The sequence below is a fragment of the Eptatretus burgeri genome, chromosome 8 (genome assembly GCF_056783735.1).
Source record: "Eptatretus burgeri isolate ZD-2024b chromosome 8, Ebu_testis_v1, whole genome shotgun sequence".
Taxonomy (NCBI): Eukaryota; Metazoa; Chordata; class Myxini; order Myxiniformes; family Myxinidae; genus Eptatretus; species Eptatretus burgeri.
Genome location: NC_140968.1, coordinates 69,406,938 through 69,423,684, shown reverse-complemented (window position 1 = coordinate 69,423,684; position 16,747 = coordinate 69,406,938). Strand labels below are relative to the sequence as shown.

General features: G+C 46.3%; 2 protein-coding genes across 2 annotated transcripts in view; one reads left to right on the top strand and one right to left on the bottom strand.

Annotated features, from left to right (window-relative positions):
* The first annotated feature begins 314 nt into the window (after positions 1–314).
* Positions 315–14,540, top strand: SYS1 (SYS1 golgi trafficking protein). The gene is made up of 3 exons (XM_085892474.1): positions 315–536; positions 1,785–1,852; positions 13,994–14,540. Exons 1-3 carry the CDS (start codon positions 345–347, stop codon positions 14,232–14,234), a joined length of 501 nt encoding a protein of 166 aa, XP_085748600.1. The 5' UTR covers positions 315–344; the 3' UTR covers positions 14,235–14,540.
* LOC147021978 (AP-3 complex subunit mu-2-like) overlaps positions 14,312–16,747 on the bottom strand; it is a 43,489-nt gene continuing 41,053 nt past the window's right edge. The window contains exon 9 of the mRNA XM_085892473.1: positions 14,312–14,778. Coding sequence (XP_085748599.1) covers positions 14,678–14,778 — 101 coding nt within the window. The 3' untranslated portion in view covers positions 14,312–14,677. The remainder of the gene's footprint in view (positions 14,779–16,747) is intronic.

The window sequence follows — 16,747 nt, the reverse complement described above, 5'->3', positions numbered from 1 at the left end:
TGGCTGCGCGACATCAATGCCGTATTTATCCAATCTGTGTTATCGATTCAATTGCCGGTGAGATATTGCAGCTACAGGGACATCGGCGAGGTGTTTTACATCTGTCAAATCGATTTTATAATAGGTTTATTTCTTATTTGTCATGGCGATATACATGATACTCGCATGTTTGGAGCAGTGCGTGGTGGCCATGTTGGTGTAGTTTGCATCAATATCCTATGTTTTTGTTTGAGCGTTGTTTATATACCTGTTTTTGGTGATGATGTAAGCATGGTTACTGAATTTAAACTATTTGATAGGCTGAGATACCTGATGTCTTCACTTGTAAAAAAGTTTTAATAAGAATGTGGCGGTGTGTATCAAAAAGAAACATCATGGCGGGCCGGTTCCGAAGTACCATTTGGGACCCTGTGCTTATCGTGTCCCAGATGGCTCTTGTCCAAAGCATCTTTTATTCAGGCGTGGGCTTGTGGCTCGCCATGCTTGATGCGCTGCTGAATGCGCCACGATCGCTTCAACAGGTCTTCAGATACGAGGTATCGTACTGTATCCAATTACCAAATGCCTTTTCCCAAGCTGTCTGAAAACATGCACGACAGTGGGACAGAGGAGCGAAGGGGAGGCGAGGAAGGTGGGGGAGGCGAGGAAGGGGGGTGGTGGTGGTGGTGGGGGAGGCGAGGAAGGGGGTGGTGGTGGGGGAGGCGAGGAAGGGGTGGGGTGGTGGTGGGGGAGGCGAGGAAGGGGTGGGGTGGTGGTGGGGGAGGCGAGGAAGGGGGGTGGGGTTGGTGGAGGGGGAGCCGAGGAAGGGCGGGGGGCGTGGTGGTGGGGGAGGCGAGGAAGGGGGTGGTGGTGGGGGAGGCGAGGAAGGGGGGGTGGTGGTGGGGAGGCGAGGAAGGGGGTGGTGGTGGGGGAGGCGAGGAAGGGGGTGGTGGTGGGGGAGGCGAGGAAGGGGGTGGGGGTGGGGGAGGCGAGGAAGGGGGGTGGTGGTGGGGGAGGCGAGGAAGGGGGTGGTGGTGGGGGAGGCGAGGAAGGGGGTGGTGGTGGGGGAGGCGAGGAAGGGGGTGGTGGTGGGGGAGGCGAGGAAGGGGGGTGGTGGTGGGGGAGGCGAGGAAGGGGAGTGGTGGTGGGGGAGGCGAGGAAGGGGGTGTTGGGGTGGTGGGAGGTGAGGAAGGGGGTGGTGGGGGAGGCGAGGAAGGGGGGTGTCGGGGTGGTGGGGGACGCGAGGAAAGGGGGGGTGGGGGATGCGAGGAAGGGGGGTGGTGGGGGAGACGAGGAAGGGGGGTGGTTTATGCCACAAGACCTGAACCTGCAGACCACCCCTCACCTTCACCCTCAAACAAGACAATGCCACAAATATGCTGTTTATTCTTCACTTAATCATCAAGCTTGGGTTAAATTTGTGGTGAAACCTACATTTGTACAGCACAGGTGGAGGTGTCCTTGAAGCCAAAATCATTGCTTGAATGGTCGGGGACAATGCTTTGGTTCGGGCTAGGTTTGACATGACCTGTAACTGCTAATGGGAATTTTTGGGTACTGATTGACATACGGTTGGGTGAATGTTAGTAATGAGAGGTTTTGGGGCTTGTTTAATGCACGACTGTTTCCTTGCGTGACGCTCAGCATTTGAAAGGATGGACTATAGAGCATGGACCAAAAAGGCGAGGAAGGCAATGGCAAACCATCCATTGCAACCCTTGTCAAGAAACTGCTTTGGCAGCACCAACGCTCCGTGGAGAGTATGGTACAGCTTTTTAATGCAAAACTGCTTTCTACATTTGCAGCTACTCGAGTTCTCCAGTACTCGTGGACGGGTTCCAATGTTCGCCTTCACATTCAATGCTCTTTCCTGGTAAACAACCTACGTTGCTACAAATTACCTGTTGTTCATTTGGTGAATACATATATGGTTGTTGCCAGCCTGCTGTCCTTGTTAAATTCCTCCACTGGCCTGTGTTCTCTTTCTTTTATGTTTTTTTTTTAAAGATTGATTGTTTTGTCATTGTCCAGCAGCCCTTTTAACTGAACATGCATGGTGTTTACACTGGGGTTGCATTTTTGTTTTTAATCGATAGACACACACAGAGTGAAGAGCAAATGTGACAGAGCGAAACGTGGTTTCGCGAAATGGTTGCATAATGCAAAGGCCGAAGGAATGGATGCGTATCTTATTTTGATCGCAAACCTTGAAATAGTTGTGTATCTAAAGTAAGAACTTTGGAAATTTGTGAGAGAGTGACCGATTTATTTTTTTTCCAACTGCCTCGATCATCAGCCGGGCTCTTCTTCACAAAGGTGAAATTCACCCTTTCTCCCCAGAACCTCTCCAAATGATGGCAACAACCTTGGTTGTGGGTCCACCTCAGATAAATCCATCTAGTTTGTCAACCCAGAAATGCAACCTCACAATTCATACTTTCAACTTGAAGCTTTATATATACTTGTACAGGGATACCACGATTTGCATCGATTCAACGTTGCGTCGTCGATCGATAGGTTCCTAGGCTTTCAATTACTTGTCTTCACATCGAAGTTACCAAAGCACATTGCTTTGGTTTTTTCCTGAGCCACCGAGTCTCATGCCCAGCCGCTGAGATCATTGACATTATGAAGCTTACAGCCACACATGCTTTGCCAGTTCAAGACGTGTCGGCATTGAAGTGTGACGGAGGTTTTGTGCAGTGCTGTGTCGCACTTCAATGACATGGGAAACCATGTTGCTGTGTGCGGGCCGGCAACCTTCATACAGTGTTGCCAGATTTGAAAAATGGAAATGGGTCATTCCATGTCAAATCATCAAAGAATCTGCCGTCATCTCTCAGATTTTTGTCAAACTTTGGGAACCAATTGGGACCCATGAAAAACGGCAAGAACTCAAATATTTTTGCTCACAGCCTCTAAATTAGTGAGATACAGACTAACGAACTTTGGACTAATTAGCACGACGTCGCGAATTCAAATGGCAATATCTCAAAGTATAACACCTCGAGAGCTGGTTTTGGTGTCATTTTAAAGGTATTTTCATGCCCAATGAATTTGTCTGGGCAACATTTTCCTACCTCCAACCACAAAAAAGTTATCACAAAATATAAACTTCAATCGTGAATCCCCAAAAAAATGTATCCTTCAAATTTTCTCAAATTCATCCCAGAGGTACCTTATGATGTCAAGAAGCTTCCACATAAATTTTTGTGATGGGCACTCCAATAGTTTCTGAGATATGAGCAATAATGTACATGTACGTATGGCATATAGGTTCGAAAATCAGCATTTGTAATGTATTATACAATCAATAAGTGAGTTCAAGTACACAGTGTTCACTAACCTGACTTAGGCTTTCAATTTCCTCTTCAATGAAGAAGTCTTTTCTTTCAAGCTTCTGGGTCTCACTATCTGCCATAACCTTTCCTGGGAAAGTCACATTTCCAACCTCACCTCAAAAGCTAGTCGCTGACTGGGAATCCTCCGTCGTGCTAAGTCCTTCCTCGGCCCTCTTGAGCTCCTGACCACTTACAAAGCTTTTGTCCGTAGCCTGATGGAGTACTGCTCTCCCCTCTGGGCTGGTGCTCCTGCCTCCCACCTTTCTCGGCTTCACGCTGTCGAAACCAGGGCATTTCAGATCATCGTCAACTCCCGCAATGAAGCTGAGTCTTTGGGCTTCTCACTCAATCACCGCAGGTTGGTCGGTGGTCTTTCTGTCTTCTACAGACTCCTCTCCAGCCTTGCCCCCCTGCTCTCTCTGCGATTTGTCCCCACCACATTTCCACAGGGCGCTCAAGGTCCGCCAACAACCCCCTTCTGGTAAAACTACCAAAATCACGAATCACTGCTCATCTTCACTCTTTCATTCCTCTTTTTTCCCGCCTTTGGAATAAACTTCCTCACTCTTCTTTCCCATTCTTCCCTCCAGGCTTTCAAAACAGCTGTTCACCACCACCTCTTATCTTCCCTCATCCAAATCCTCGATCTTTTCTACCCCCGATAATCCACCCAAGCCCACTTCCTTCATTTCTCCTGCTTTCCTTCCTGAAATGTCCCTGAAATGTCCATCTTCTCTTCGCCATGTTCCCCGTCCCATCCCCATCCCTCTCCCTTCCACAGTTCACCTAATGTGTCTGTTCCCCACTGTTTTGTCCCTTCCACTCCCGCCCCTCTTGTCTCATGCCTCCTTGCTGTGAGTTGTGTGTTAGCGCTCATACGAGCCTCGACCAAGGTATAAAAAAAAAAAAAAAAAAAAAAATGCAGCAACAGCAGCACTTGTTTCTTCCCCTCAGGCCCAGTTGAAAATGAAAGTATATGATACTTCAAAGCAATTGATGGTCGTTCCCTGTGTTCCCTGTCATGGCTAGGTTAGAATGATTGTATAATACATTACAAATGCTGATTTTCGAACCTCTATGCCATACATACATGTACATTATTGCTCATATCTCAGAAACTATTGGAGTGCCCATCACAAAACTTATGTGGAAGCTTCTTGACATCATAAGGTACCTCTGAGATGAATTTGAGGAAATTTGAAGGACACATTTTTTTGGGGATTCATGATTGAAGTTTATATTTTGTGATAACTTTTTTGTGGTTGGAGGTAGGAAAATGTTGCCTAGACAAATTCATAGGGCATGAAAATACTGTGACGTTCACGGGACTTGAACAGTCCCGCTAACGTAGAATGAGCCGAAATGATGGAGGCGGTTTATTTTTATAACCCAAAGATGGCGGTTCTAATCGCTCTACCGCAAACAGGACGAGGAAGGTGGCACGAGTCGCTTTTCACTGAGTTGATAACATTTATTCCTCTAACCAGAAATAACAAGACTCGGCAAGAAGAGGGATCCGGGGCGATTCGACGGGATGGTGTGGGATCGGGCGTGGGGAAAACACAGACAATTCCAATGAATAAACAAGTCTCAAACCCTCTAAGGCGCCAGGTACACACACACACACACACACACACACACACACACACACACACACACACACACACACACACACACACACACACACACACAAAACGTAGCTATTCCTGGTGGTCAGGCTGGACCGTGGTGTGGACGCAACAGTCCCTGGATTGGCGTTGGACGAGCTGACCTTGCTCTCATCAGGGGGCAGGAGAAACCGTGGTGCTGTCGACCTCCTGGTCTTGGCCCAAGTCCGCTCACAGCCACCAGGGAACCAGTTCTGGCGCCAAATTGCGAGCAAGAGAGGGAGGCAGGTCCGCCCGCCGTTCGACCCCGTACTCAGAGCCAGCAGAACCCCAGAGCCAACCAAGGTGAGGCACGAGGCTCAGGAAGGCTACAAGACACGATGAAACCAGGGCCGAATCAGCGCAACAACAAGCACGCTCCCAGCACAACAACCTCCACCCCAAAAAACGGTCTTTCTGTCCCGATCTTCTTCCTCTTCCTTTTCGACCCCGAACAGAACCTTTTTATCCTCCCGTCCTCGTCACTTCCAATCGAGCCGTTTTATTGGCCCACCGCCGTCGCCTTCCGCCAATCGTGATCACGGGGCGGAGCCATCCGCAGCACTGTCCTGTGACGTCACGGCAAGCCTCCAGAGAATACTAAAAGGGGTTTACGCAGACACACTTACCCTATCCCGTGTCCCTATCTAATTACGTGACAATTATCATTTCCCCCTTGAAGAAATGGACATTTACTAGACAACTTATCACCACTGAATTGCGACTTATTACATCGAGATCCTGGTACACTCGAACAGCATGGCATACCTAATTAAACATCCTAATTACCCTTTGAATGCATACCCCCCCCTCAAACGTAACACTGCCCCCTCCTCTGGTACCGCAGCTCCTGCAAGGTATATCACAGGCGCTACCGTACCAGCCTTAACACTAACTGACTCACACCGAATTAACATAACGAAATAAAGTAGGAGGGGCAATGGGCAGCGAGTCGCAGCTAACTTACCTATCCTGCTTAATGTACTACCCCCTTATGGCCTTATCCTCGCCTAAACAATCGTTCATTTTTTTTTTTTTAATTTTATCACATGAGAGCACTGAGCGAAGTTGCACTCCATCCTCTGGATCATCGCTCTTGCCCAACACTCTTCCAGTGATCTGGGGAGGGGAAACAAAAGGTTCCACAAAAACACAACACATACTTTACATTCCTACTCTAAGCCTTAAGGACACTATTCACAGGATATTTACACTTGACTGCCTCCCCCAGTGGATGCTAATAGACCCAGCGTTACCTGGGGAGCCAATTTTCAAATTTGCTTGCCCCAAAATTATGCGGACATCATGCCCTTGCTGCACATGTCAAGTTGTGCGGGATCGAGTGGGACTCGCACATCTTCACAACACTCACACCATGGTCATCATCACATTTCTAGATCATGGTCCCCATTTTAATGATGCAGGCTGAATCCCGTCATGGCCGTGGGGTGGGTTACCACAAGATAATGGGGGCATCTCAGGTGCAAACATGCCCACAGGTAAGCTTTAGTCCAACCCGGACGTTTCTCCGCCCCACTCCCTTTGATTCCCACCCCCCTGGTAGCCATCAGCTCTCATCCCGTACAACACACTGGAAGGGGTCTTACTGGCTCCTCTGGCCTTCCTGGGTCGCCAAGGTCCTACCCGCCTTGGTCGCCCAACCAGACCCTCTCCCAGTTGCCTCCAGACACTGTCACCGTGAGCCACCAGGGGTGAATCTCCTTGAAGGGGTTCGCAATTCCCGCTCACCGTGAGCTTCAGCAATCCCTGTGGACAAGCACATCATCCCCACGCACAAAACCCACATGACTCCCCCACCCCATCGGCCTTACATGTGACACCTGCATTTCTAACACTTCACCGACCATGACCTACCCTGTTACCACACCATGTCCAATAAAACAAATCAATGTGTGCACCATACATTTCACTTCTTAACTTGAAACAACTCACACAGCACTTTTCCTCACCCGATCCACGCACCAGTCATTGGACAGCCACTTGTGCCCACTTTGTGACCAATTTCCCACTGTCCCTATTGTCACTATAAAACCCAGCAGAACTTACAAACACATGCCAATTTTCCCACACTTCTTTTTTTTTTTTTGTTTACCAAAGGAGGCACTTCGCCACTATCTCAGCAGCCGAGCATGGCCCTATATGCTCAGCCCAATCTAGTCTCCCCGACCCCCGACAGTGATTTCCGGACTCGACCTATGTAAGGGCACCTCGGATAGACCTGGCGGTTCAGCAGAAGGATTCATCCTCTGAAGCATTTGGGTAATGCCAATTTCTCCCAGCCCCCCTCCCTGATCCTGGATCTCCGCCTGTCGGATCGTCACCGATGGCCTCTGGAACCCGACCCGGCCGACTCCACGAGGCCAGCCTGGCCGCGCACTCGGCCGCTCTGTGTACGGTGGGTGGATCCTGTAGCTCCACTAGCGCTCGGACCTCAGGGTCAGGAAGAGCAGCTAAAAAATTCTCTAGTGCCAGTCTGTCCCATGCCTCCAGTGTAAGGTCCCGATACGCGATCCTGACTGATTGGTAAATGTCCTGTGCCAGCTCCTGCACTGTCTCACCCGGCTTTAATCTGCGGTGCTGGAGCTGGGCCCGCACCAGATCACAGTTTGCCACGAACCCAAACCGACGGCTCAACGCCTCGCAAATGTGGGAGCTGGTCAACATCCCCTCCGCGATCACGTTTAACACATCTGCGGCTGGTCCCCGCAACGTTGCCACCAAATTCCCTGTACGTTCCCGCTCATTCCACCCGTTTAGTCGGGAAATGCACTCAAATTGCGTCAGAAAAGCTTCAACGCTCCCTGACCCGTCAAAATTTACCAGGGGGATCACTTTTACGGTGGCCCGCTTCTCAGTTTCTCCCTTGTCCGAATCCAGCCCAGGGATCAAACACCCTTGTGGCTGCGTATCCAATTTCGGAGCCCACTGTGGCCAAAGATGTTTTGTGATGAGGGTCTCATGGGTCAATTTTGCCTCCTGTTCCAAACGTTGAATGGACCGATTCACCTCTTCCCGCAGGATCTTCTGGGCCCGCACAACCTCCTCCAAGGCTCCGTCGCGAGTTTGTAGCTGCTCCTCAACCAACCCAGACACTCTACATACAAAAGACGACTCTACCAGGCCTTTATCCAAGACTTCATCTTGGCTCATAATTTTATCTTGTTCGTCCAAACGAGCCTCCAATCCTTTTACCTCCTCCGCCAAATTCATCCCTTGCTTCCTCAGCTCTCCCCACTCTTCTACTTGCAGCTGCATTCGAGCATCCACACAGGCACGATGACGTTCCAGGCTTTCATCCACTTTATCAACCCGAATGTTCGTTGCATCAAATTTATCTCCCAATTTTTTCCGTGTATTTTACCCCTCCAATGTAATTTCTACCTTTGTTTCCTCCAATCTATCCTCGAATTTACTTTGTATTTCCCCCAATTGAACATCCACACACTCCTGCATTTGTTTTCATTTTCTCCATCTTTTCCCCCAATTCATCCCTCATTAAATCAATCCGTGCACCCAACTGTTCCCCCATTACCCCCAATTGATCTGTCATTTCTGCCATTTGTGCCCCCTGTGCCGTCATTTTTGCCCCCTGTGCTGTAATTACACTCATTAAACGTTCCAACATTGTCCAGATCGTCATCGTGCCGGTTTCCGGCGCTGCCGGCTCCGTTACGGGCGATGAAGCACGGTCCACGCTCGGAATGGGGGAGGTTCCAACCCTACCCCCGTCTCTCCCTTCTTCCCCCGACTCGCTGCCAGACACGTGGCCTTCCTCCTCAAACATCTGCACATCCGCCATGGTGCAGAAGTCCCGTTTGCCGCCAATCAAATTTAAATTTGAAAACTCCCGCCAAAATTTTCGCGCGCTTTCCTGCAGTAATTTTATATTCCAATTCGTGGCGAGATTTTAATCTTGGTATATTCTCCCGATACCAAATATACTGAACAAAAATATAAACGCACCAAGCGCAAAAATATAAACGCACCAAGCGCAAAAATATAAACGCATCAAGCGCAAAAATATAAACGCACCAAGCGATTGTTACTATTTTACCTCGAACTCATTAATACTAAATCTTCACAACAATTTGGTTATAGAATCCATGACAATTGAGCATTAAATTTCAAAGAGTTCCTTGAGAATTCTGGCGACAGTCTTTGCGCTACAACAGCTGACACAACCGAGGTGTCACTGTCAGAGTTCACACAGTCAGTAGCGGGTGTGTCCACCGTTGGCGTCGCGCAGAGCGGTGCATCTCCGGCGCATGGACATCACCAGATTATAGATGGTGGCCTGAGGGATGTTTTCCCATTCCTCCTGGAGAGCCACACGGAGCTGGCGGACGTTCTCTGGGACTGCGTAACGTTGTTGTACGCGTCGATCAAGAACGTCCCAAAGGTGCTCGATGGGCGACATGTCGGGAGAATATGGAGGCCAGTCGAGGACATCAATGTCCTCCTCACCGAGGAAGTCCATGCAGATCCTGGCAACATGGGGGCGAGCATTGTCGTGCTGAAACGTCACATGGTGAAGGCGCACAAACGGCACGACGATGGGTCTGAGTATCTCGTCCCTGTACCGCTGCCCGTTCAAGTTGCCTTCAATGAAATGAAGCCGAGTGCGCTCTCCATGGCATATGCCTGCCCACACCATAACACTGGCACCACCGTGTGACACCCGACGAAGGACATTGGCGTCAGTGTAGTGCTCCCCAGCCCGACGCCAGACGCGGAGTCTGCCAATTAGCCCGATACAGCTGGAACCGCGACTCATCGGTGAACAGCACTCTCCTCCATCGTGCGAGGGTCCAGCGCAAGTGAACATTGGCCCAGTTCAGTCGGGTCTGACGCCGGACTGCAGTGAGGTCGAGTCCCCGGTGTGGTTGGCGGGCTCGGAGGTTGGCCTCCCTCAAGCGGTTACGCACCGTCTGGGCTGAAATGCGCCTGTTATGCAGCCCGACAGTCTCATCGGCAGTCCTCGTGGCCGGTCGGAGTCAATCCCGGAGATGTTGCAGCCTCATGTGACGATCCTGACCGGCGGTGGTCACACGTGGTCGCCGGGCATGTGGGCGGTTCACGGTGCTTCCAGTCTCTCTGAGGCACGTTCTCAGGCGGCTAATGGTGAAGTGGTGGACATTGAAGTGTGCTGCAACGGCCCGTACTGACGTCCCAGCATTCAGCATGCCAATGGTGCACTCCCTCAAGATTTGTGACATCTGTGGCATGTTGACATTTGGCACCAGTCCACATTTTAGGGACGCCTTTTATAGGGCAAGCTATAGGGAGTGTTTGTGTCCTGGTCACGCTCACTGACCATCACTCTGTCAAGCCCCATGGTGCTCATGGGAAGGATTACTCAACGTGTGAGTCCACACACTCAGAGTGGTCAATTTCAATGGGAACATCTGTCTTGAGCAAAACAAAGGAACCATTGCTCAAACATATCATCGATTTGACCCTTTTCTCATAATGGCAATCTTGACTTAGATATTTAGGTTGGTGCGTTTATATTTTTGTTCAGTATATAATTTAGAGGGGTTCGAACATCCAACACCCAGACACCAATGTGACGTTCACGGGACTTGAACAGTCCCGCTAACGTAGAATGAGCTGAAACGATGGGGGCGGTTTATTTTTATAACCCAAAGATGGCGGTTCTAATCGCTCTACCGCAAACGGGACGAGGAAGGTGGCACGAGTCGCTTTTCACTGAGTTGATAACATTTATTCCTCTAACCAGAAATAACAAGACTCGGCAAGAAGAGGGATCCGGGGCGATTCGACAGGATGGTGTGGGATCGGGCGTGGGGAAAACAGATAATTCCAATGAATATATAAATCTCAAACCCTCTAAGGCGCCAAGCACACACACACACACACACACACACACACACACACACACACACACACACACACACACACACACACACACACACACACAACCCGATAAACTTCTCTCAATGCTCTTGTTTGACCACACCTCCTGAGCCACACAATATTTTTCATAAGCCACACCCACTTTAAATAATTGGAGGTGGTGTGTGGGTCATGGAATCGTTTTCGGTAAATAAATAATTGGAGGTGGTGTGCATCGTGGAATCGTTTACGGAAAATAAATCAATAATTGGAGGTGGAGTGTGGGTCGTGGAATCGTTTTGGGTAAATAAATAAATAATTGGAGGTGGAGTGTGGGTCGTGGAATCGTTTTCGGTGAATAAATAAATATTTGGAGGTGGTGTGTGGATCGTGGAATTGTTTTCAGTAAATAAATAATTGAAGGTGGTGTGTGGATCGTGGAATTGTTTTCGGAAAATAAATAATTGAAGGTGGTGTGGATCGTGGAATTGTTTTCGGTAAATAAATAATTGGAGGTATTGTGTGGGTCGTGGAATTGTTTTCAGTCAATAAATAAATAATTGGAGGTGGTGTGTGGGTCGTGGAATTGTTTTCAGTCAATAAATAAATAATTGGAGGTGGTGTGTGGGTCGTGGAATCATTTTCAGTAAAGAAATAATTGAAGGTGGTGTGGATCGTGGAATTGTTTTCGGTAAATAAATAAATAAATAATTGGAGGTGGTGTGTGGATCGTGTAATCGTTTTCAGTAAATAATTGAAGGTGGTGTGGATCGTGGAATTGTTTTCGGTAAATAAATAAATAATTGGAGGTGTTGTGTGGATCGTGGAATCGTTTTCGGTAAATAAATAAATAATTGGAGGTGTGTGGATCGTGGAATCGTTTTCGGTAAATAAATAAATTAATAATTGGAGGTAGTGTGTGGATCGTGGAATCGTTTTCCGTAAATAAATAATTCAAGGTGGTGTATGGGTCGTGGAATTGTTTTCGGTCAATAAATAAATAATTGAAGGTGGTGTGTGGGTCATGGAATCGTTTTCGGAAAATAAATAAACATATTATATTATTAGAAATCCACAAAGACAGAAATGCCGGTGATTCCATTTATTTTTGGATCCTTTTCACTTTGGTCAATAACGTTTGGATCGAGGAGAGATCGAATTTGGAACGACGGTGTAGTTCCTTACAAACACTGTATTCGCACCTTAAATGACGGCAAAGACACCCGATTTTTGAAGGACTACCATTTGAAAAATAAAACATCAATCAAAAATCGGCTCGAGTGAAATTTTCTAAATATCTCGAAGTGTTTAATTCCGAAGTCTCGTTTCTCTACATTCAAAACTGAAGGACAAGTATTGAAAATACTGTACGCGGTTTTTCGGCCGCTGCACAGCAACGGGTGGTTGCTCGGCAACGAAATTCAAACGCGCACATTCCCAGACCATATGGCAACTGTTGGCAAAGTTTCATCGAAATCGGTTCGCTGGTTCGTGCTGTGGAGCCTCGCGTTGGACACACACACACACACACACACACACACACACACACACACACACACACACACACACACACACACACACACACACACACACACCTGGAAAACCCCACAAAAAAGGATATCTCATATATACAAAAACCAAATATATATATATATATATATATATATATATATATATATATATATATATATATATATATATATATATATATATATATATATACACACACATACATACATACACTAGACCCGTGAATCCGTTAATGAAAAAATCATTTCAAGGAAAAAAAAAAGATAGCTCCAGCGAACAATACCACTGAGGTTGTTTGCATTGATCAAATTCTTCCGAAGAGTACTTGACTGAATCGGGAATTTATTTTTTAATACATTTTTTCGTTGCCCGATTTAAACGAAACTTGATACTGCACACCGCCGGCGAATAGTGAGTAACGTGGCCCTAAAATGTTTGCGCTATCGTGTACCGTTTTGGCTGTATTTTGGGAACATACATACAAGATGAGAGTTTGAGTGATATATATACATACTTGCATATACATTTGTTTGCAGAAATATTCAAATCGGCTTTGTGTTTTTAACTCTTCAAACAATCCTTACTTTTTTCTGAAATAATTTTTTATAAATACTCAAGGGGGTATTTGGCCCCCCCCACTGTGGCAATCATTGCCACAGAGGACAGGTTACATTCTGTTGTCTGTTACTTCTGTCTCAGTGAGTCTCATGTTCCCCCACATGAATGCGTTATTATGGCTTTAAATAATTAAGTTTTATAGTCATTGCGAGGACATGTGGGTATATATATATATTTTAGTCTTCATTTGATGGTTTTGTTTTGTCACTTGAGGCACCATTTCTTCTTCTTACCCACCCCATTTTATTGTAACAAATCTCCCTTAAATGAGAACCTGTATGTCATCATTGGCCAGGGACTGCACAGCAGAGCAAGTCTGCGATCTTGTCAGGCTAATTCACCACGGTTGCGAATTGATACGCAGACATTGTCCGTATCGATTCAGCTGGTGCTGATGGACGGCTCCTGTCTTAACCTCCCTCTGATGTGGGGTGTACACACTAATACATCACCTTACATCCGAAACACCAGGGTGACTGTCTGTAGCTGAGTCGAGAAGCACAGAGAGTTCGGCCCTCCTGCAAGCTAAATTTGGTTACAGAGCAAGGAGAATGCAAGTTATAGACTAGTTCTCATATAATCCATTGACTTTGTGATATGACACTGCATCTGATGTAAAATCACTCAGTAAAAATAAACGAACAAATATATATATATATATATATATATATATATATATATATATATATATATATATATATATATATATATATATATATATATGCACTGCACTCGTTTGTGTAAATATTCAAAACAGCTTTGTTTCTTCAACTCTTCAAACAATCCTTACTCTTTTCTTCAATAAATTTTTCGAAATCCTTAAATACTTAAGGGGTCGTTTTAGGTTGGAACCTGTGGCTGTAATTAAATGATTGCACAGATAGTATGTCGATCAATTGGAGTAACCATATGTAAAGCACAGTTCAGGTTTACATCCAATTCGAACCTCACAAATCTCGTTAAATCCATTGCTTTTCATTTTCAACCCTTCACCTTCCACAGTGCAGTGGGTTTATGGATGTTTGTGCGACGGGGGCGGCAGTGTTTAGATTTTGCTTTAACGGCACACGGATTCCATCTGCTGGCATGCTGGGGGTACAACGGTCATCTGCCAAGCACTCTCTCATGGTGGCTGGTCCAGCTCATCGCTGTGACGATCGCTGCGGTACTTGCCGAGTACTTGTGCATGCGATCGGAACTGCGTGCGATACCCCTGGGGCTCGGACGCAAGGTGGACCTGTAATCTTTTGCAATTCCATAATTCCGGGCATTGTTTACTTTTTAAGATAAATACTGCACAAAAACAAAAAGGAACAACCATTGTGTTTATGATGTTTATGCAAGGGACATTGTCATTACTTTAAAGGTGGAAAACTATTGTACCAGAGGTTTTCACAACAGCAGCAGCAACAACAACAACAACAAACTTTCTCATTAATGTCTGTGCATCAATTTACCAAATAACATCAAGGCTAATGAGTTTGTGTACAGGCTGTCATGATGATGTATAATTGTGGATTTATTTTTAATAAAGTGTGAATAATCCTGATTCGGTTCATTTTAAACACAAATGAAGAGGTTTATCGCGTGTTTGGCATTTGGTTCACATTTGGTCACTTATGCCATTGCCAATTAAAGAGACTCAAACTACCAGAGTCGAGTTGAAGTAGTGCATTGGTCGTTCGTTTAAATGCGGACGTGGAAACGGCCGGCTTTGCTGACATATTTTACACCTTTGAAAGGTTTGTACTTCTCTCCATAAAGGTCCAAACGGGTCACTTTCAGCCCTGCAGGGAATAAGGACAGCGGTGTTAACAGTACGATTGGTGGGGCAGAAAGGTGACAAAAGATAAAGATAAATGCAAGGTCACAACGGACAAAGTGAGGGAGATGCAAAGATGGAAGAAGTTCAAATGATGATGAAGATTTGGGCATCAGAATCTGCAGATGTGAGTTTCGTTTCGTTTCGCTTCTCCCCCCCGCAATGACAAGATCGTCTAGAGATACACACACCCCTCTGAGCTGTCTTGCCTAGGTTCCAACCCTGACCCAGCTACAAACTGTCATCCCAGTGTTTCCCAAGCAGGGTGATTCATCAACGTGTGTGCCATCCTCCGGATGGACGTAAAACCGCTTGTCCCTTCCGATAACATTATTGGACATGAAAAATCCCAATGTCCTTCTAAAAGAGTCTGAGTTTACCCCGAATAAGGTACAAATTCCTGCACCCTCTATTGGAGTGACGACCCACCCACGATCGTAACCCTAACCACGAAACTGCTTCGGTAGAACGGGCCCTCTGCATAGAACATGGTACAGGAATGAATGAATGTGCCAGACACTGGTATTGGCAACACAATGTTGGAGGAAAGGTGCGGACAGACATTGGCGTGAGAGGAGAGGCAACTGAACAAATATGAAAGCAACATTTATTTTGGACGAACACAAAAATGTTGTTCAAAAGAGTTATTTTAAACATCCACAAGAATGTTTTATGAAAGGGACAGCAAGCAACATCTTAAGCAGAGTACTTGTATCCAATAACCGGTGTTTGCGCACAGCATCAACACAATGACCAAATACTTGTATCCAATGACTGGGTTCACAAACGCTGACGAGTCATAAGTATTTTCACTTTCTGAAACTGGCCGTGAAAATGTGAACATTGACAAGCAAATGTTCAGAGATGGGACGGAGAGATTTAATAAAGGTGTACTCAACGATGCAACACCATGTGAAGCGCAAGGATGATGGTTTGTCGGCAACTTGGGAATATGGACAGGAATGTTTCATCGATCAAAAATGGCAGCTTTGAACTGAGTCTTTCCTTGGAATTATTAGGGTACCCAGTCCAATGGACTGGGTAACCTATTGTTATTGTTCTGTTTATTTCTTATTTTTCTTCCACCGGCAATCTGTGGGCTATTTCGATTTAAAAATCATTTTCTCAGCAACGGTAAGTCCGATCGACACGAAATTTTCACCATAGTATGTATCTTTTTTATAGCAAACTTAATTGGTAATTGTGACGTCATAGGTCACGTGGTACGGGTGCCATCTTGAAAAAAACCGATAAACTTTGGACCTCTATCTCTGAAACGGTGCAATGGAAAAAAATTTCGCTTCATACATTTGAATAAGCTCATGGGGAATACGGGTGATTTTTCCTGACGTCATCGGTCAAGAGGTGTGCCGGTAAAAATTCGTTAGGTACAACGCTGCATCGGAAAAATCCGAAATTTCTTGACCCTCATCTGCACAACAACTCACCATAGAAAAAATATATTATGACGTCATAGGTCACTTGGTTTGGCAGCCATCTTGTTTTGAAATTTTTTTTAAAAAAATCTTCTCCAGAACGGCCAGACAGATTGAGGCCAAACTTTACACACGCATTCCCCATGAGGTCCTTTTTCAAGTTTGTTAATTTCTTATTGATCGGTCACATGGTTTGGTGGCAATCTTTAATTTACCCTAAACCTTCAAACATCTTCTCCAGAACGGCTCGTCAGATCAAGGGCAAACTTCACAACCATATTGCGCACGAGTAGTGAATACAAGTTTGTTCATCTCGAGTTGATAGATCACATGGTTTGGCAGCCATGTTGGATTCAAGAAAAATATTAAATGTTTTCCTTGGAATCACATAACCTATCGAAGGGAAAATTTGCAACTATCATCCACCATGATGTCTGCATTCATGATAAAAAAATTATGACGTCACAAGTCGCAGGGTTTGGCGGCCATCTTGGATAG